The sequence below is a fragment of the Lupinus angustifolius genome, chromosome LG17 (genome assembly GCF_001865875.1).
Source record: "Lupinus angustifolius cultivar Tanjil chromosome LG17, LupAngTanjil_v1.0, whole genome shotgun sequence".
NCBI classification, from domain to species: Eukaryota; Viridiplantae; Streptophyta; class Magnoliopsida; order Fabales; family Fabaceae; genus Lupinus; species Lupinus angustifolius.
The window spans coordinates 18,384,885-18,406,237 of NC_032025.1; the positions used below are offsets into that span (position 1 = coordinate 18,384,885).

A 21,353-nucleotide genomic window follows, 5' to 3' on the forward strand; every position below is an offset into this window, starting at 1 on the left:
TTGTAGTTAATCGATTAACTGAGTAGTTGTTTTAGTTAGTTTGTGTACGATAATCGATTAATTAAGAGAGTTAATCGATTATCTGGTTAACAGATTCTGTTTTCTAGTTGTTGTATATAAAAGGGTATTCCCCTAATCTTTATATTCAATTTTGTAATGAGAATTCAATTCATTAATGAGAATATTATCACTCTTTGTTTCTCATTCTTCTTTCTTTAAGCTTCTTAAAGCTTTCTTTCATATACTTTTTGATTCATCAAGAAACTTTCTTTTTCATGACTCTTACCAATGCTTATCTCCGCCAGCTTCTGCAGAATAACTTTGCATGGGTAGTCCTTCCTTGGGTTGTACACATTGTTTAGTTTCTGTTTTCCTCCCCTTCTTTGAGCGTTTTTGCCCCTGTCAAAATATGAAATAATAAATGAGTTTCTCAAATGTTGAGTGACTATCAACCCGCCTTATTTTTCTGATATAGATGGTATAATCTTTACATATAATAATATAATATTTCATTTTTTAGAATCATATTGGTCTATATTCTTAATTTTAGATATCCGTAATAACTGAAAAAATTATATTTTGATGCTAAATGTTTAAATCAAAATAAACATTTTCTCTATGTAATTGAACTTTCTTTGAAAATTGTAAAGTATATTAAGAATTTAATAGTAGGTAATTTGCTAGTATTAGAAACACAAATCAAAGACATTATAAGGAAAATGATATTGGAGAGTTCAGTACTGAATATAATGATGACATGTGAAAAAATAATCTTTTCAACAGTCATGATTTCATATTATTTTTGAATAAAAAATAAATAAATATGCTTTAAAAAAATCTCAATCACATGTTTTAGTAATGATCTCTCCATTATTGTAGAGAAGTTCAACTCACATTATAATGGGTCACCTGCTTCCACGGCCAATTGTTTGAAGAAAAGTGGAATCAAAGACATTATTGAAATATTCATTCACTTAAAGGTGATGATGGTATCCTCTTAATTTTGATTGATTCTAAGTGAGTATCCGGAGAAGGGTTAAGGTTGTCTTTAAAGAGAGGTTATAAGCATAAAAATACATTTACTTAGTGCAGTATAGAAAGAAAGTGGAAGGGGAGAGAGAGGGCCAAAGAACTTATACTCCATTCTTTCCCTCTTCATGTTAATTTAGAGATAGTGGGAATGAGAGAGTGGTTGAAGAACTACTTTAATATAAATTACATTGAGAAACATGTAAATTTAAAGAAACATGGTAATATCATTTTGTCAATTTCAAATTGTAAAGAGTAATTATTTAATTATTAGTATAGATAACAATTTATATACAGTTATTATATTATTTATTTTAAAAAAATTTAAAATTAATAATAATTAAATATAAATACCACTGAAATATACAAAAGTATACCGTCTCACTGTACATTTTTTCAACTTCTTAATTTGGTAGAGCCGTACGGGACAAGTATTAGCCTCACCGATATTTTGGTGGCAAACAACAGGAGTGATCTAGGTTCTTTTAAAAAGTAAATAAAACATTTATAGGAGGAGCAGTAAAATGAATCAAATCCAACAACTTTGTTTTTTCTCACCGTTCAAACGTGATCGATATGAATGAAAACACATTCAACCGCAGTGTAGATTCTACAAAGAAAGGAACAACAAAGCAAATCAAATCATCAAAACACTTTTCTTTTCCTTATTATTTCCCTTCACACTCAAAACCTCAAATTCACTCTAATTACTGAAATCATAAATCAAGAAGTGAATTTTGAAGAAATGTCACAGTTAATTGACAACACTCCTTCCACACCAGGGAAACTCAAACCAGAAAAATCTCTTTATATTCATAACCGTTTCAAAATTCATTCTTCATTTTCTAAACTCACTTTGTGGTTTTCATTTTTCCTTGCTTTCATTATTTTCTTCATCATTATCTCCCTTCCAGCAACCACCCCCACTCCCTTTTCCAACCGCCGCTCCCTCGGCGCAACGTGGGGCGGCTCGGACTGGGAAAAGAGCGTAACCAAATCCGCCCGCCGCGCCACCAACCGTGCCGTCCTCGTCACCGGCGCCGCTGGCTTCGTCGGCACGCATGTCTCCCTCGCATTGAAGCGCCGCGGCGACGGCGTTCTCGGCCTCGATAACTTCAACCGTTACTACGATCCGAACCTCAAGCGCGCGCGGCAGAGTCTCCTTGAACGTGCTGGCGTGTTCGTCGTTGATGGCGATATCAACGACGAGGCGCTGCTTCGGAAGTTGTTTGATGTTGTGCCTTTTACTCACGTGATGCACCTTGCGGCTCAGGCTGGGGTTCGGTATGCGATGCAGAACCCTGGGTCCTATGTGCATAGCAACATTGCTGGATTTGTGGGCCTTCTAGAAGCATGCAAATCGGCGAATCCGCAACCTGCGATTGTTTGGGCTTCTTCGAGCTCCGTTTACGGGCTCAATTCGAAGGTATAGCTATTACTGCAGATATAGTTGGGGTTTAGTCAGTGTTACATGGAAGCTATATTAGTTTGCTGAGCATCAAATTCATTACTATTTATGACATTGTGTATTATTTTTTTAGTTGTTAGAAATATATTTGTGTCCGACATATTTCATTTAGTGGTTAGAGTAGATAATTTATCTTTTATATAAGTGACATGTTTTAAATTGTCGTTGTGGCGTTTTAGGCGTAGGTGGGCCACTTTGCAGTTAATGTGATCTGCTATCAAGGTCTGATGTGCAGTTGTGGCCGTCATTGCATTTGAGGTTTTATGTGATTTAGAATTTAAAACCTTAAACATTTGTTAGATGAAATTGCTAGTTAGGCACAGTTGAATATGTCATCTGTTTGTTTAGCATGGCTAAGTGCGAAAGTTGGGTAACAAATTAGTGTGCACTACTGGACCAATGACAATAAAAGAGTAAAAAGCAGTTTCAGTGTCACTGACAAAACGGATAGACAAAATGTGTAAATAGTCAATTAATTTTTCGTTTCCACAAATCTCAATTCAGGCAAATTGGGGTTTCCCCTCGAAGTCACTTTTGTTGTTCTAGCTAATCATTAACGTTACTTATAGTTGCTAAATTAGTTTGCCGTGTCATCAAATTATGTGCATGATTAGCTTGGTATTTACACATTTTCACGTTTTTCTCAATTTTCTTATGTTTGTTGTTTTTCTGAATAGGTTCCCTTCTCAGAGAAAGACCGAACAGACCAACCGGCAAGCCTGTATGCTGCCACAAAGAAAGCCGGGGAAGAAATTGCTCACACCTATAACCATATCTATGGCCTTTCCATAACTGGCTTGCGGTTCTTCACTGTTTATGGCCCTTGGGGACGACCCGATATGGCCTATTTCTTCTTTGCTAAGAATATTCTCAAGGGAAAGCAGATTTCGATCTTTCAGGATCCTGATCGTGGAACTGTGGCAAGGGATTTTACCTACATTGATGATATTGTGAAGGGTTGTTTGGGGGCTTTGGATACAGCCAAGAAGAGTACTGGCAGTGGTGGAAAGAAGAAGGGACCTGCACAGTTGAGAGTTTTTAATTTGGGGAATACGTCACCCGTGCCGGTTACTGAGCTCGTGACGATTTTGGAGAAGCTGCTGAAGGTTGAGGCTAAGAAGAAGATGGTGCCCATGCCTAGGAATGGAGATGTTAGGTTTACTCATGCCAATATTAGTTTGGCACACCAGGAGCTTGGGTACTGGCCTACAACTGATTTGGAGACAGGGCTTAAGAAGTTTGTGAGGTGGTACCTTGACTTTTATTCTGGGTCTAAGAAGAAGAGTGCTTGGTGATTCTCTTGCATTGTATTTTGTGATGCACAAGTCAATATATGCTTCTCTTCTGCAGTCACTTCTCGTGGCTTTTGAGGAAAAAGAGTGCAGCCCTGAATGTTGCAGATTATCACTTTAATGTTGAATGGTTATATTTGCAGGGTTTAGAATTATATTAGGAAAGAACTACCTTAATGCTCTTCTTTTTTTTTTATTTTGTGATTTTGCTTCATTTTGATCTTCAACTGTTTTTGTGTGCCTTTTAGGTTTTAGGCATTGTACAGATCTTGATTCAGACTTGAGCTATCAAATTGATATAACTTATTTGTGGAATGTTTTCACTCAAACCAAGTGCACAAGTTGATTGCTATATAGTTCCATTATCTATTAATCAGAAGGTGTGTTTAAAGACTAGTTTTACTGTGCAGTTCGGGTATGGACCGATTTTAGTAACTCAGGCCAATGGAAAGACATTAGTGGAATTTTCTTTTAAGGTTTCATCTCAACACCAACTGGTCATGAGAGGGGTAGCCCAACAGACTATGCCTAAGAAAATGAGGCAGGTTGTGGGACTTGCTGGGTAATTAACAAAATCGGGCATACAATGCAACTCCCAAATTTCCAAATTTGGGTCCAAGGCAGCTTAACTTTTGTAAAAAGCTTTTATCAAGTGCATGTGCGTGGAACTCAACATTTCAAGTTTTGTTACAGTTGAGTAAGTAAAGTTGGGCATTAGAACTTCAAGTTTAGTTTTATTTTTCCAAATTGCCCATTTGAAAAAGACAATAAAATACCAACAAAAGTTGGTCTATTGATATAAAGCTTTATTCAGAATGACTAAAATATTAAATGTTTGATTCATATGAATGACACTTGTTGAAAATGGGTAACTATGTATTCCAAAAAAGATTAATTTCTTAGCCATAGGTTGAAGGTATATTCTTATAACAAACAAAAAAGACAATACAATAGGAGTTACAACCCTTATTAGTGCAAGTCTTGCATTCAAAGTGGTTGAGGAAGCTTTGGTTGATTCTGATCTTTAATAACACTGTTTAAATTATTTTCTCAGTTCAAAGTAAGTACTACGTCATTTGTCAGGTATAGATTAATCAGTGACGTGCTATCTTACTACAACTACTGCACTCTTACCGAACAATGACTCATACCAGCTGAAGTTGGATTGACAGATCTAACCACAACACATTTGGTGTTCAACGCATGAAACAAAAGCTTCTTTTCTAACTCCCTACACTGTCACTTGTTTTTTAGGAAGGTTTGGTTGAGGGGTCAAGATACAAGTGATAGAGTAAGAATTGTGATCATAGGCTTATTGTTGGAGACAATGCTTGTCTTTCTTTGCTCAAGCATGTTACTGCCGAGGAGGTACTTTTTGCTCTTGGTTCCATGGGTTATTATAAGTTGAATGGTCAGATGGTTTTGAACCTAAATTCTTCAAATCTTCCACGAATATTATAGGTGAGGAGGTTTGTAAAGTGGTCTAGTCAACATTTTCTAATAAGACTATGATGAGAGTATCATAAAGACTTTGATTCTTCTAATATTTAAGATTGATTTTCCAATTCGCCTAGAGGATTTTAGGCTCATAAGTGTGAATGCAAACATGCAAGAACATGATTTTGATGAAGACAAAACTTAAAGCTTAAAGACTACGAAAAAGGACAAATCAACTACAATAATATGTAGACTCGTGTTCAAGCTTCAAGAAAGGATCATCAAACATAGATTAATCTTTTTATTTTTAGGTCTTAAGATGCTTTGAATGGGTAGAGAGTTGAGTGTACCTTATAATAAATATCACATGACTAGAGTATGAACATAATGCATATGAGATTCTCATACATAACATGATTTAGGTGAATTTAGTATACATACATGATTTTGATGTTGAGGTAAAATCAGAGTATACACACTTAGAGGAGTGAATAGGTGAAGCGTTATAATATAGTCGATTTTCCGGTTTATCGCAATTATCAAAATACAGACTAGGATAATTAACGTTAATCGATTATTCACTTCAAATAATCGATTATTCATAGAATTAATCAATTATCTAGTAACTCATAAATCTTGAAAAACTTAGGTTTCTTGTTGAATAAGTTTCACAAAAAGAGTTCTTTCAGATCCAATTGCTTAACAACAGTATACTAAACAAAATATGTAGATTAAGATTCAATTCAAGAAATTATAATGAATCAAAACTAATTAACATAAAAACAGAAAGTAAAGAGATTAAGGATAGAGAAAGATGCGCCAAGAGATTTTATCTTGGTTCGCTTGCAGATCCACTTGCAAACTACATCCAGGCCTCCCCGTCTGATATTGGGAGATTTTTCTTCACTATGAAATTGAATGTATTTTTACAAAGCACACTTCCAATCAATACAAGACTTTCCTTCTTGGACTATGGAGATCCCTAACTGGTTAGACCCTCAACCCTCTATGGATACCTCATCACCTATGGTTTTGGCCCCTCACCAATCCTAACTCACTTCCACGAACCTTGTAATAGTGAATATTTCAACCCAAATGCAACTAGGATTTTAAACCTAATTCTCAACACACATGAGTCTCACAACGAAATTGAAAAAACTAAATTTGAGTGATAATGCACCTAAATTGTGATGATATGATTATAATCTCATACCTAAAACCTAATGACAAAAATCAAACAAGAACTCCTAGTTTCTAATATGATTTATGCATGGTTTTCTCAAAATGCACTTTTCTTAAAGATATGAAATTTTGCTAACTTTTCTCTTTTGATTCTCAAAGAAACACTAACTCTAATCACATAAGATTGCACTCAAATAGTTCATATAAAAATATGAAATTTTGAAAACTCAGATTCGAACTAATGAGAATAAAAATGATTTTTATGCAAAATTGTTTTATGTTGATCTAATTGATTATCAAGACTGGTAATCAATTATCAAAATGCTAAAAACCAGATATCTGATGGACATAATTGATTATCAAGACTAGTAATTGATTATCAATGGCATAAGACCAAATTCTTTAGCTACTGGAACTTTGAATAATCGAATATCACTATGCATAATCGATTATCAGATTTCATAAAGAGATAATGAATTATTAACTTAATCTAATCAATTAAAAGAGCTGAAAGGTAGTTTCTTTGATATGAAGAATGAATCTCCTACATGATGAATGTTTCCTGTTAAACGCGTTAGTTTAAATGCTTTGACTCATGAATATGAATTGGTTTGTATGTTTCCTAATGAATCAATAAATGATATGCAAAAACGATTTACCCATATTGTTAATCATCTTGTTGCATTATATAAAATGTTTGCTACTGGTGAGCTTACTAAAAAGGTTTTGAGATGTTTTGATAGGGCTTGGCAACTAAAGGTGATGGCTATTGTGGAATCCAAAGACTTAGATCAAATGATACTTGCAACACTTTTCAGAATGCTACAAGAACATGAGATGGAGCTTGGATGCTTAACACTTCATGAAGAGTCGGACTAGAGAAAGAAGGGAATTTCTCTCAAGGCGACAACTTCAAATGCAAGAATTCAATAAGAGAAATCACTTGATGAAGATTCTGATTCTTCCGATATAGACGATGAAACTATGGCACACCTTTTAAATAAATTCAACAAGGTCTTAAAGAAGAAAGGAGCATTCAGAAAGTTTCAACATAGAGATTCAAGAGACTCGACCAAGAAGGGCAAGAACACAAAGGATAAGATCACTGGCCATGAGTACTCATTGCATTAGATAAATCATTTGCCAAAGATGAACTAAGTGTTAAAGTGTTGAGATGTCTAGACAGGAAATGACAACCTAAGGTGACTGCCATCATCGAGTTAAAGGACCTAGAACAAATGACGCTCACAACATTATTTGGCAAACTTCAAGAATACGAGTTGGAATTAAGACGTTTGACACTCAATGAGAAAATGGACGAGAACATCAAAGGAATCTCCTTCAAAGCAACAAAATCATATGCAAGAAGTCAAAAGGAGACATATGGTGATGATAAGTCCGACTCCAACAAGAATGATGAAGCCATGTCCCTCCTCATCAACAAATTCAGAAAGTACTTACGAAACAATGGAGGACTTAAGAAGAGTCATAAGGAAGATGAAGAAAGCTCAATCAAAATGAGCAAGTATCTGAAAGACAAAACAACTTGCCATAAGAGTGGGAAAGTAGGCCGCATGAAGTACACATGTCCTACCTCTTCTAAGAAGATTGAACATGATAACAAGAAAGACTCTCGGAACATAAAAGCTAAGAAGACATACATTGTTTGGGATGCACCCGAAGAGAACAATTCATCAACAAGCATCTCGGAAGATGTAGAATCCAAGAAGGTTTGTCCAATGGCTCAAAATCTGAATTCTTGCAAAGTAAGTGAGCAAGATTAGCCTAGTGAGGTACACTCATCCGATTCTATTTCAAATTCCGATATATTTTCCACATATGGCATGCTTTATGATGCTTATTTTAAAATGCATGAAGATCTTAAAAGTTGGCTAAAAAGTGTTTGGATAGAAAAAGGTTAATTTTAGATCTTAATAAGAAAATATGTGAATTGCAAAATTTTATTGATATGCTGAAAATTGAAAATGAAACCTTAGATGCAAAATATGTTAACTCTTCATGTAATTGTACTTCTAATTTAAATGTGGTATCTACTTGTGAAAATTGCATTTGCATGGAAAATGAAAATAATATTTTAAAGAATAAAATTGTTAATTTCACATCTAGTAGTCACAAATCAAACAACTTACTTGCTACATGTATACATGTTGGGATTAGATCTATTTTGGGATTTATGCAAGCAAAGAATACATTTCACAAGAAACGGGTAGATGTTCTGAAAATTTCTTATCTTGAATCCCCTACTTGCTTTTTTTGTGGATTGCATGGTCACACTTTGAATACATGCAATGTTAGAATGCATGATGTTCCAAATGGAAATTATATGTGGATTACTATGAAACAAAATCTTCTTGCTACTAGCATCAAGGGACCCAATATTATTTGGGTACTCAAGAAATTCAAGTAATCTTGTTTTGTAGGTGTGCCTAAGGACATATGAACTTCAACTTTCATATGGACAACAAGTGTTCTAGGCACATGGAAGGTGAGAAGGTCAAACTTCTTTTAATTGTCACCAAAGGAAAAAGGATTATGACACTTATGAGCAACTTGTCAACTAAATGCTTGAACTTAGAAAGTATTGTGCTACAAAGGTAATAATGTATTCTTTCTAAACTCCAAGTATTATATACTTTAAGTGTTATAAACATACTATCATGAAATCCTAGTAAGGCCATAATTTCAAGAATCATGAAATCCCCCATAAATCACTTTTAGGCCAAATGATTGGTGTTTCACATTTACATGCTCTTAAAAGCAAATATGGTATTATTGAACAAGTATAAGAATCTTTCCATGTTTTGATTTATAAGTAAATGTACAAATACCATCTAGGATATTCTAATCATGTTGAAGCACAACAAGTTAAATATCATATTAATGCAATTGACAAAGACAAATTTTAAGAAAGCCTATGTGAATTTAATGCTTGATTAAGCCATCTCCAAAAGAGGAGAGGAAAGATATGCTAAATGTTTTTGTAGGTAATCATGAGGATAATCATTAAGAAATTGATATGCTATGCAAGAAAAAGACAAGAATCAGGAATTGAAGAAAGGCCAAAAAAGACATCAAATATGGCAAACTTCTAACACCTTGGTAAGGATGAGGTAAAAGCATGTGAGTTAACCAAATATCGTGACACATTCTGCTCTATAATATCTTATCACATGTTCTGTCCGATATATTACCTAAGCATTTGAATGCATGCTAGGCATCTAGATAGTTATTAAACAACTAATTCATCCCCCTAGTTGTCATCTCAGTCTTACACCTTGTCCTTATCAAACTCTATCTTTCATCAACCTTTGTCTTCATCAAAATATATGTGAAGCATGCTTGCATCTTCAGTGGTGTGGAACCATTAGAAGCTATGTCCAAGAGAATTGTTTGTAGAAGAAGTGTTTGAATAAACATTTGATTCTTCTTAGTAAAGCAAATCTCGAAAGATCAGAAAGGGAGGACAGGATATAGATTATAGTGGATTGGCTACCGAACCAAGATAAATCGGTTGCTTTATCTTCTCTTTTTCCCTATTCTTTTACTTGCATGCAATTATCATATTTTCGCTTTATTTAATTACATTCATATAGAGATTATTGCATAAGTGAATCTGCTATGTTAATCGCATTACTAAATGCAATTATCATACTATGATGAGGAGTAAGAATTCAGCCTCCAATACTAAATGAAGATTCTGAAGCAACAGTCGAGATAGGAATTGCCAGTAAACCTCTTGCAATTCTTTGCAAGGTTGGATATTTTATCCCATTTATCTTTCACTAAGCTAATATGTCAAACTCTCCTCCTTGATCGGACAATACTTCATCCTCTAAATATATGTCTAGTTCTAACCTACAGTGTGCTCAGTGACAGTTCTAAGACCCAAAGGCAGGGTGTGCAAAATAGGTTAAAATTAAAATAATAATTATTGTCAATTATATAAAGATACATTAATCTCAAAATTACAAAAAGTTAAATATATTTAATGAAATAAATTACATATTTCATAATTAATTTCTATATCATATCACATTTTTTAGTATTATCAAGGGTATCCCATCGCCATATTGGTAAGGAACTAATGCCTTTCGGGTGTGTGATTGCCTCTTCCAACAAGTGTCGCTTCCAGTATCCGAACTGCTGACCTTTTGGTCGTCATGGGGATCTACCGGTCCTTACATTACTAGACCAACGTTTTGTTGCTATATGATGTCACATTTTGAAATCGTTAATTTGTTGTTAATATTGTTGAACACTTCTCGCTAACTATAAGTCACTAGACAATCATTCATTCATGCATCTCCCATTCGATTATGAAACCTATTTTTCACAATTTTCATAGTTGAAAATCTCTTTCTAAAATTGTATTGCTAAATTCAAAAGAAGATAAATAATGTGTCTTTCATTTTAAAGTAACTTATCTGAAAGACGATTTATTCCTTTCAAAGAAGCAAACTCAAACAAAACTTTGTAAATTCAATCAATTTTGTCGTATCAAAATTGTAGAAGAATTCGGTTTGACTCAAACAAAACATACAAAAAATCAAATGAGTATTTTCTAAGAGAAACAATAATAAGTTCCTTAAACATCATATCCACAATCGTATTAAATAATTCAACATGATAATGATTAGTTATTTTTCACAAAACATATGTTATTTCCAAAATGAATAAATTTAGACCTATAAAATTATAAGTGGTATACATTTTCTTTTCAAAAATATCCAGGGTGTGCAATAGCACACCCTCAACTGCATGTGGCTTCGTCCTTGGGTGTACTATAGCAAAGTTTTGTTTAGAAACAAAACATTGATACTTTGCCCTCCAATCAACATTCATTTCATCCACCCCTACATCTATTAAATTTAGAGTTTGACTTTGACTTGCACATGAAAAAACACTCTCCTTTCCCTTCATTTTAATCTCATATTCTTTCACCAAATCTTTACAAATAGTTTTCACCTTGCTCATTTCAGAACCATGTTCTTGTCCATATATTATGGGATAAAAAAACTCTAAAAAACATAGTTTATATCTAAGATCTAAAATAGCACCATCAGCCATCAAAGCACCTATATCACCCCAATACTTTTCAAATTTGGCATACATTGCTTTAGCCATTTGGTGAATAACAAGTTTAGGAGATTGAAGTCAATCAAGTAATGCCAATTTAATTTCACAATTTTTTAGTTAAAGGATATTTGCAGTTGGATACAAAGTACCAGAAAACACTAACGTCACATTATAAAATAACTTCAACTTTTGACAAATTTCATTGGATATCTCTCAATCATCTTCGCTCGACAATGTTTTATATAGATTTTATCTCAGTGACAATCTTTGAAAGACATCTCTATATAGTAGTGCAACATAGAGCATCAAGAATGTGGAGTTCCACCTAGTTTTGCTATCAAGTTCTAACTTTTTATCATATCGAATGTTTAATTCTTCACACGTCTCCTCAAATATATTAGCATGTGAAACAACTGCTCACCATTCATAATTAAATTCAATATATGAGCATAACAATGCATGTAAAACAACTACTCATCCAAAATAAATGATCTAGGCGAAATCTTACACAAGATGCACTCAATCATTCGGTCATTTGCAGTGCAGTTATCAACAGTCAGAGTAGACAACTTTCTATCTAGGTTCCAATCCAATAGATATTCATACAAGCAATCACTAAGAACTTCACTAGTATGAGGAGCATGCACATATATAAACCTAACATTTAATGAAATTAAAACAACAATGTCACCAAAACAATATAAAAATAACAAATACTGAGAAAATGTTAATAAATTTTAGCATTAATACCTCACAAGCTAACTTTGTAGAACTCATGAATCATCAATAAAGTGTGTTGTGACAGCCATATAGCCTTCATTTTGATTACTAGCAGTTCACATATTGGTTGTAATTACAAACCGTCTTTGATTCTTTGATATGAAAGTCATGGTTTTCAAATTCTCTTCTTTATACATCCTTACGATATCACCCTTCATTGTATTGCGAGAAATCCCTTTATTACCAACACTAATTCAATACCTTTTTTTGTAGTTTTGAGAAGTGCTTGCTTTATATCTGAATTTGATCGACGTATACAACTTTTAAAGTGATTGTACAAGTGTTTTGTTCCTTAACTTGGATCTCCCAAGAGTTGCTTGCCACAATAATTGCAAGATGCTTTCCACTTTCCATCTATCCTATGTCGCTCAAAATGATTCCAAATAGATGATATTTGTTTTGATCGAGCTTCTTCAACATCAATTGGACTTGAGCAATGAGTTTCATTTTGAGTTGGAGGAGCATCTATATTCATTAGAACTGAGTTTGATTCACCCATATTATAGGTATTATGAACTTAATTTTATCTAATAGAGGCTTGCTCGATAGACATACTACAGAGTTATAACATGAAAGTCAGATTTTAGTAGATAATTAGACTGTAAAGTGTAAATAATACAAAAGTCACTACCATAACATCTGCTGTTTTAGCCACAAAAGGTTAAAACTTAGATGAATAATTCAAAGAATTCAAACACAGTGACAACAAATTTCATTGATTCATTCCCCAATCATGTTGAAAATGATGTCATGTTGATTATTAAAATATGATGTCCTGTTGATTTTACATCTCAATGTTTGATTCAGAATTAATAAGCTAGTCTTACATTTGAGAATTATTATGCTAATTATTGATTTGTTACAAGCCTATCTGTCATAATTCACTTCAATTAGTTACTACTAAATGGATTTAATTAAAAAATATATTTTGAAACTAAACAATCTAGTAGGTTGGTCCTTATCTTAGTATCATCACATCAAGAAGAGCACATTAAGTTGGATTCTGCAGGTTATTCTCCTTTGGATTGCTTCATTTTGGTTCATAGGATCTTGGATAGTTCCATTTTTTGGCGTATACAACAGGATTTAGAAAAGGAGTATCTTAGTGTTATCATTAAATAACTTAGCAACTTCAAAATCAAAAGATTCAAACTCATTTCATGTTATATACATTTCACATTTTACTTCTTTGGAATTTTGGCAAGTTTTGTAAGATGGAGTTTCATTTTCTGATGTACCGTGTATCATTAAAACCGAATGTGTGAAAGGAAGTTGCTAAGATCGACCTAATAAGAAAAAACTAACCAAATATATATGATGTTTTAAGTTTTTACTTGATGAGTGACGTGGGAATTGTGTTTCTACATTTCCTATCTTTCTCAAATTTGTAGAGTGTGCATATTAAAAATCCTACATTTTATTTTTGAATTGATTGGTTATTGACTCCCAAGAATGATTCAAAAAGGTAATGGACAGTAAAAATATATGAGAAAAAAAATGAATGTATTAATTTTATATTAAAAAATATAATGCTAAATGATGTAATAATTGTATATAAGTTTTTACAATACAACAATGATATATAGATATCACAGCAAAGTATATCCCTTTTGTTCTATTGTTCTTATATTGTAAATTCGACTTAGTCCTAAGATCAATAGGGCATTGTAAAATTGAATTTAGGTATCATGTCAATGCTCAACAAAGATGGTAACCACATACCAAGAAATAAAAAAGGATGGTAAGTCACTGTGGGGAGACTAAAGGTTTTAAAATTTGTTCTATGTAACGTGTTAAAATGGTAGGTGACATACTTGAATCTTCTTGATGAAACAAGAAAGATGAGAAAAGAGAATGAGAAAGAAAACTTAAAGAATTGATATTTCTCATTACTGAAAATGAATGAATTGAATTGATTGAATAAGAAGTGAACCAATATGGCTTATTTATACAAGAGAAAAGAATGAAAAGAAAGCTTGTAAAACAATTAACTAACATAAACCTAACTTGTTAATTCCTCACTTTCTAACAACTATCATCTTCCAAAATAACATATCATATATATTTAATATCCCCTCAAACTGGTGAGTGAAATTTTTTACTCTCCAGCTTGGAATTGATTTGAAGCTTGATTTGAAGTAATAACAATGCTTAACCACACTCATGACAGAAGTTATATCATCAAACGCTTAACCATCCATATGACAACCTAAAATTATCACCATCCATATGGCAACCTAAAATTATCACCATCATAATTTAAAACTGGTGAATGTTGTAAAATAACTTAAATCATTTCAGAATTTTAGAACTCCATCTATAAAGTACATCTATTTTCTCGTCGGTTGATTCCCCTAAACAAACTAAAATTATCTCATTGTTCTTCTATGGATGAATGAGAGAAAGAATTTAATGTGTCTCTAAAGCTTTCCCCGAGTTTATGATTGTTTTAGATTGAGTTCCCATATGCTGAAATGCTTTATTGAGTTCTCAGCCAAGATGTATTTCTTGTGCATTTATCATTTTACTCAAAAAGGAATCCAATTAACGCATCTGATAGTTACAAACTAAAGAAAAGAAAAGAAAAGAAACGAAAGCAACACCAAAAGTTAGCTCTGAAATTAAAATTCAGTAACCTCTTGAGTTATTTTGTGTATAAGGCTTAGAATTCAAATTTAGTAATCACCTCTCAAATAAAAAATGTAATCACCATTTTCAAGGACCTTACCTAATCATAAACCCAACATGGCATTGTGAATACTGTAAACCAAAAAAATGATCATAAACCCACCTAAAATTCTGTAGACTAAACTAAACGTTGAATTGTGAAGTAATGTGGTCAAGTGAGTGTTCACGTAAGTTCTTAATTCGTCAATAAATTAACCCAAAACAACTTTTAAGGAAAAATAAATTTCTTGAAGTAAGATTTTCCATTTTATTGGACAAGTAAAATAAGACATTAGAATAGTGTTCAACACAATCAAATTATAATTTCCTTTATTCAATGCAGTCCAAACCTTCATTCGATTAAGATTATAAATTATAAATCAGAGATATTTTCAAGTCTGGTCATCGATCAGACAAATCCTATTGCTTCTATGTTGGGGAAGTTCAATACTGATTTAGTTTCAAGAGCTAAATTATATACAAAAAAATTAAAACTTCAATCTTTTTTATGGACCAAGGGAATCCTGAAAGTAGGTTTTACCGGTTTTAACTTCACAAATACAGTCATGATATCATTCTTCAAAATTATGCTAAATTGCTTAATTCCAATTGTCCTAATGAAGTATTTTGAGTTGAGCCCTAATGAAGTATCATAACAAAATAGCCAAGTTTTTCCTTCACTTCAGAAACAGATTTCACGAACAAATGCAGTAAAATATTATCCTTCAAAACTTTAGAATTAATATTAAACATGAAAAACCAAAACTGCAGTCAGCCATGTCTTCAACTTAAATAGGACCGCAGCAGTTCGTTATCCGACAGTTAAAAGAAAAATGACAGCACATCAACGAATAAACTAGTTCGAGAATCTGTCCAAATAAACCTGAATCATATGGAAGATAGCTAGTCCAGTGGCGGCAACACAACAGCAAAATGAAGGAAAGTAGATATGATCTCTAAGCAACCAAGGTGCTGGCGGTTGTCGATTCACTGCAAATGTTGAAGGTCATTAATGGCAGGACGACACAGCAAAATTGCACCAAACAAAAAGGCAAGACAGGCACATTAACATTAAAAATGCCAAGGTTAAGAAAGAAAGCATCATAAAGATGTTCGCATTACAAGTGAAAATGAATACCAAGCCTATAACACTAATAGAATTTCAATTAAAACGACAAGCAAAGCAACATATGTAATATGTCAGAATAATATAAAACATGGCCCGTATTGACTATTGACAACAATTCTAAGAAAGTATGCATGAATATTTGTCTAGCTTAATCATTTACACCATATCCACATAACGAGTTAGACTTCTCTCCATTACTGGAGAGGCAAGTCGTGACAAAATGCACTAAAAAATCAAAATATAATGACATTTATGACCTTTAATTTTTATTGAAGTTACAATTTTGGCCTTAAAAGTACACTACAAAATACAACTTACTCTCCATTAATGGAGAGGAGTCTCACATGTAACAAACATATCATAAAGACATGATATGTTGAATGTGGTTGATATGTTACCCAAACAATTCTAACTTCTAAGACATGCTTTCAAAAACAAAATTGAAGTGTGGCAGCTGGAATCTGAAGCACTGAAAACTAAAGATGGTGTGACTAGTCTACTTCGGTGATTGATTGTCAGCAGTTGCAAAACTTGATCTAAACTTTTTGGGGCGAAAATATTAACTAAACATTTTCAACATACAAGGAGTAAAAGTGTTACCTATTAATATCTATTTTTAGGTTTTATGATTTCAGTAAAAGTAACTAAATAAACTAGCACCCATATCTATTTTTAAAACTTGAAATAATTGCAATCATAAAAGATAATAAACTGAAAATGACACTGATTCAGCTACTACCTTGTGGTTTGAGTTAATGAAATACGCAAAGAGGATAGGCTAGCTGACCATGTTAGAATGCCAAAAGGTCTTACAAGACAGTTTATTTAAGCTAATTCTTTACAAAATGATTGTGGACTCTTGCAACATACAATGCCAACTATCTAAGTGACATGCAAAAAGGAATAAGAAATAAAAAGTCAAGATTAACATTTATCGCAATTCCATCAGAAATTTTCTCAGCAAATGCTCCAATTTTATAACTGAAAGATATAGTGCCCACCATATTAGTCACTAGATGACCAAAATTATTCCCAAGGACTGTAAATGTGCATTTTGTCATTCAAATTAGCCTCTGATGTCCACATATTAGCTGGTTTTAGAGAGTATTATGAACAAATAAATTCACATTCAGATACCTAGAGAGTAATTCCATCATCTAGGGACTAATATCTAACCAAAATAGCATCTTCTGGGGAGGAATTTGACCATTTACAAATGAAAACTCAAATAACAAAATAAACATATTTACATAATTATTGTGTGTACCAAATAACAACAAAAAAGGCACCACCATTGTAAAACATCACAAAGATCAATTACAAAGTAAGCAAATGTATAAACAGTGGCAGAGCACTTACTACTTCCAGACTGGTGGGAGCTTCTTAGTCTTCTTGTAGTAGCGAGCAAGTCGGTGGATTCTGCTCTCGACAAGAATCAACCTGAACTTGGAATCCTTATCCTTCCTGTTCCTCTCAAGATGCTTGCGGATTGAAACCGCCTTCTTAATCAAATGGTAAAGATCCTCAGGAATCTCAGGTGCAAGCCCTAAAACAAAAACCAACCCTCAACCAATGCACAATGACACAACAAATTAAAAACCTTAACAACTTCAAATTGCGGTTGTGGTGACTGCCACAATTGTAATGTGACACTGAATCACATTGATGTAGCTGCAGCACACAGCCACCAATCGCAATAAGCACAACTGTAACTAAGATCGTAACCGCAATTTAACACACTCATCAGAATATGGATATAAATATGATTATTATACCATGAGCTTTGAGAATGCGGAGGATTTTGTTTCCAGTGACACTCCTGACCTGAGCAATACCATGAGAATCACGGAGAATGACACCAATCTGTGATGGAGTCAAACCCTTCTTCGCAAACTTGCAAATATTCTCTTCCACCTATAAGTGAAGCAAACCACGTGAAAATAGAGCTTTTATAGAACAAAATATTAAAGAGTAAACATCCACTTTGGCACCCTTTAAAGTTTATGTACCAATTTGGTCTCTGAAAATTGAAAAACCCCAAAAATATCAAATAACGTTTTTTAAAGACCAAAATGAGTATTGACTGAAAAGTAAATAATAAAAAAATAAAATTGGATTTTACATCTTGAGAAGAGATCTTGAGCCAGGTTGGGGGTGTTCTCTTGTATGGCAATGCAGAAGCTGACATACCCTTACTGTAAACATCGAAATGATGAAAAGAAAATGATTAGTGGTGTTGTTCAAAGGAAAAGGAAATGAGATTGGAAGAATGGATACGAACCCACTGCTATGCATGCGACCCATGGTTGCTGTGTGCGGCGGCTTCTCTTCTCACCAGACCAGACCACTTATCACTCAAACCCTACCTATACTTGTGTGCCGGGTTTTATAAGAAATGGGCTACTACTCTATGCTACGTCGTTTTCACCCAATCAAATCAAATACCAATTTTAGGGAGTTTTACTAAATACAAAAGCATTAAAAATAGTTAAATCTTAATAATAATAAAAAAATCAACAACATTAAATTAGACTTGCACCTAGTGAGTTTTAGTGAAAATTATATTAATTATTTTTCTTACGCACTCTCTAATTTATATATATAGATTATACTGATTACACATGTATATAAATTAGGATATATATGGAAAGAAATACAAGAGTGATTTAAACAATATCTCTTTGAAATTATTGATGTATTTTATAACAAACGAAAATGAGGAAACATTGACTTTTATACTATTTGAATTTGTCTCCGCAATATATTATATTTTGTTTAACTTAATTATACTTATTTCTCATGCAGAGGTGGTTAGTGTAATATATGAATATAAATAGGGGTGATTTATATAGATATAAAAAAGAGAATAGTGATTTCTCTACTTTCACTAAATCTCATTAGTATCAATGTAATTTACTCAATAAAAAATTATATGTTCTACAAGTGGACTTTTCATAAAGGGTGTTCAAATCTATATCGGTCCAAAAAACAGCAAACTGATCCAAAATAGATTGAAATTGCAAAAATTGAATGTATTTGGATCATATTGGATTTATTTTTTAAAGACTGATCGGTCTGGTCTTCGGTTTCACCTCGTGGATTCAGACTGATCCAGACCGGACTGATATTGTTCAAGGTAACTCTTAAGTTTTAACTTTTAAGTATCTTCTAGATAACCTTAAGTCCAACTCTTATTCCTCATTCTTCATTCCTCATTCCTCATTCTTCACTGCCTTCATGCCTCCCTTCTCCACTCCCTCCTCCATCCTCTCTCCTTCTCCATTCTGTTCTCTGTCCTTTCTCCTTTGTCACTCTCTTATATGCCAGACTATCACTCTTTTCAATCAGTAGGCACTTTCTTCATATTGGGTAACAACTTTAGATATTCATTCCTAAATTCTAGGCACTATTTGCTTATATCTTTCCCACTCTTTTGTATGTAGGTGAGTGGGTACCATGTATTTAAGGTCCATCTTCTGTGCAGTTACTTTTACTTTTGCTGTATAAATGTCTCTGTAACACAACTACTAAGTCACTGTAAAAATAAACACACGATTGTTCATTTCTTATATGGTATCCAGAGCCACATAATTTTTTTTTCTTCACCACTTCAGCACTTCAACTATTTTTTTCATGGCCAATACCAATCAATCCCTTTTGGCCCTTGCCAACACCACACATCCCAATCTCAATCTACAAATATCATCCATCAATATCAAACTTGCACGAGAAAATTACTCTTTATGGCGATCTACCATTGTCTCTGCTCTTGAGACCTTCGATCTTGAGACTTTCATTTTGCATCCTTCTCCACCACCGGAAACTCATCTTGTCACTGCCCAAGACGGTTCCACGACCACCGAACCAAACCCTGACTTTTCTGTTTGGAAAAAGCGTGATCGCTTTGTTCTATTGTGGATTAAATCCAACCTCTTTGAGCGTGCACTTTCCTTGGTCGTTCGTGCCACATCTTCTCACATGGCTTGGACTGCCATTGAAAAGACGTTCCAAGCTCAAACCAGAGCTTGCCGTATGGCTCTGAAGGTTCAATTGCAGACTTTGACAAAAGGGTCTCTTTCTATGTTGGAATATCTTAAGCGTAAACGCTCCATTGCTGACTCTCTTGCGGAAAATCTTCATCCAATCTCTGATGAAGATCTAATTGGCTACATATTGAGTGGTCTTGATTCCTCCTATGGTGCTTTTTCTACTGCCTTCATGATGAAATCTGAAGACGTATCAGTTGATGATATGGTTGGTCACCTTCTACAAGAGGAGGCTCGCCTCGAACAGGAACACACTCGCCAGGCTGTTGTCGTACCACACACCAACACCCCAGCCTCACTTCTCTCTGGCTCCTCTGTTTTCACCACCAATCGATTTCCAACCGGTCCCTCTCCAACACCTACAAAGGTCCTGGATCTTTCTCCACTCGCAACAGTGAAAATCGTCGTCGCCGTCCCATATGTCAACTGTGTAGTAAACTAGGACATGAGGCAATCGATTCTTGGCAGCGAACAAATCACACTGATATCCCTTCTCGTCGTTCAAATCCGAGAGTTTCATAACGTCAGGCTCATATAGCTCAATCCGACAGTTCTTCCATTGTTATGGACCCATCCTAGTACTTCGACACTGGTGCCACCGGTCATGTCACTCTAGATCTTCACAAACTCACAATTGCAGATGACTACACTAGAGATGACAAGCTGCAAGTAGGAAACGGTAACCATCTGTCTATTTCTCATGTGGGTTCATGTTCACTGCCTAATCTTTGCTTGCCTAGTGTGTTTATTGTTCCTAAACTAACAAAAAATCTTCTAAGTGTTTCTAAATTAACCCGTGATAATAATGTTTTCATGGAATTTTGGCTTACTCATTGCTTTGTTGAGGATTTTCAGGGACACACAATTCTTCAAGGGGGTATTAAAAATGGCTTGTACCGACTACCTTCCCTCAAAATTAAAACACCCTCCACCTTGGCTCTTACTGGTGTGCGCACAACTCTTCATGGCTGGCATCAACGTCTTGCTCATCCTCATGTACCTTTGTTACGCCGTCTTCTATCATCATTTCATCTTCCTGATTCCTCAAATAAATTCCCAACTGTTTGTGGTTCATGTCAACTTGGAAAAAGTCATCGTTTTCACCTTCCAACATCTCATATTCCGTCTACAACACCTTTTGAATTATTGTACTCATATGTTTGGGGTCCATCCCCTTTATTTTCAATGAATGGAAATCGCTATTTTGTTTTGCTTATTGATTACTG

At 34.0% G+C, this 21,353-nt stretch overlaps 3 protein-coding genes across 3 annotated transcripts; 2 read left to right on the forward strand and 1 right to left on the reverse strand.

The window, feature by feature from the left end:
• Window positions 1,524-4,097, forward strand: LOC109331317 (UDP-glucuronate 4-epimerase 5-like). The gene is made up of 2 exons (XM_019565727.1): window positions 1,524-2,455; window positions 3,175-4,097. Exons 1-2 carry the CDS (start codon window positions 1,775-1,777, stop codon window positions 3,790-3,792), a joined length of 1,299 nt encoding a protein of 432 aa, XP_019421272.1. The 5' UTR covers window positions 1,524-1,774; the 3' UTR covers window positions 3,793-4,097.
• On the reverse strand, window positions 15,604-18,477 carry LOC109331318 (40S ribosomal protein S13-like). Its single transcript, XM_019565728.1, has 5 exons — window positions 18,363-18,477; window positions 18,204-18,276; window positions 17,857-17,995; window positions 17,441-17,627; window positions 15,604-15,942 (listed from the first exon to the last, which is right to left on the reverse strand). Exons 1-5 carry the CDS (start codon window positions 18,383-18,385, stop codon window positions 15,909-15,911), a joined length of 456 nt encoding a protein of 151 aa, XP_019421273.1. The 5' UTR covers window positions 18,386-18,477; the 3' UTR covers window positions 15,604-15,908.
• LOC109330937 lies at window positions 19,715-20,569 on the forward strand. Its single transcript, XM_019565201.1, has one exon. The coding sequence runs from the start codon at window positions 19,715-19,717 to the stop codon at window positions 20,567-20,569; it is 855 nt and encodes a 284-aa protein (XP_019420746.1).

Coding starts and splice junctions, on each gene's coding strand:
- LOC109331317 (XM_019565727.1), top strand. CDS start 1,775: ATGTCACAGTTAATTGACAACACTCCTTCCACACCAGGGAAACTCAAA. Junction 2,456..3,174: donor TTTACGGGCTCAATTCGAAG/GTATAGCTATTA, acceptor TTTTCTGAATAG/GTTCCCTTCTCAGAGAAAGA.
- LOC109331318 (XM_019565728.1), bottom strand. CDS start 18,385: ATGGGTCGCATGCATAGCAGTGG. Junction 17,996..18,203: donor TCAAGATCTCTTCTCAAGAT/GTAAAATCCAAT, acceptor CTTCACTTATAG/GTGGAAGAGAATATTTGCAA. Junction 15,943..17,440: donor CTCCCACCAGTCTGGAAGTA/GTAAGTGCTCTG, acceptor CAACATTTGCAG/TGAATCGACAACCGCCAGCA.
- LOC109330937 (XM_019565201.1), top strand. CDS start 19,715: ATGGCCAATACCAATCAATCCCTTTTGGCCCTTGCCAACACCACACAT.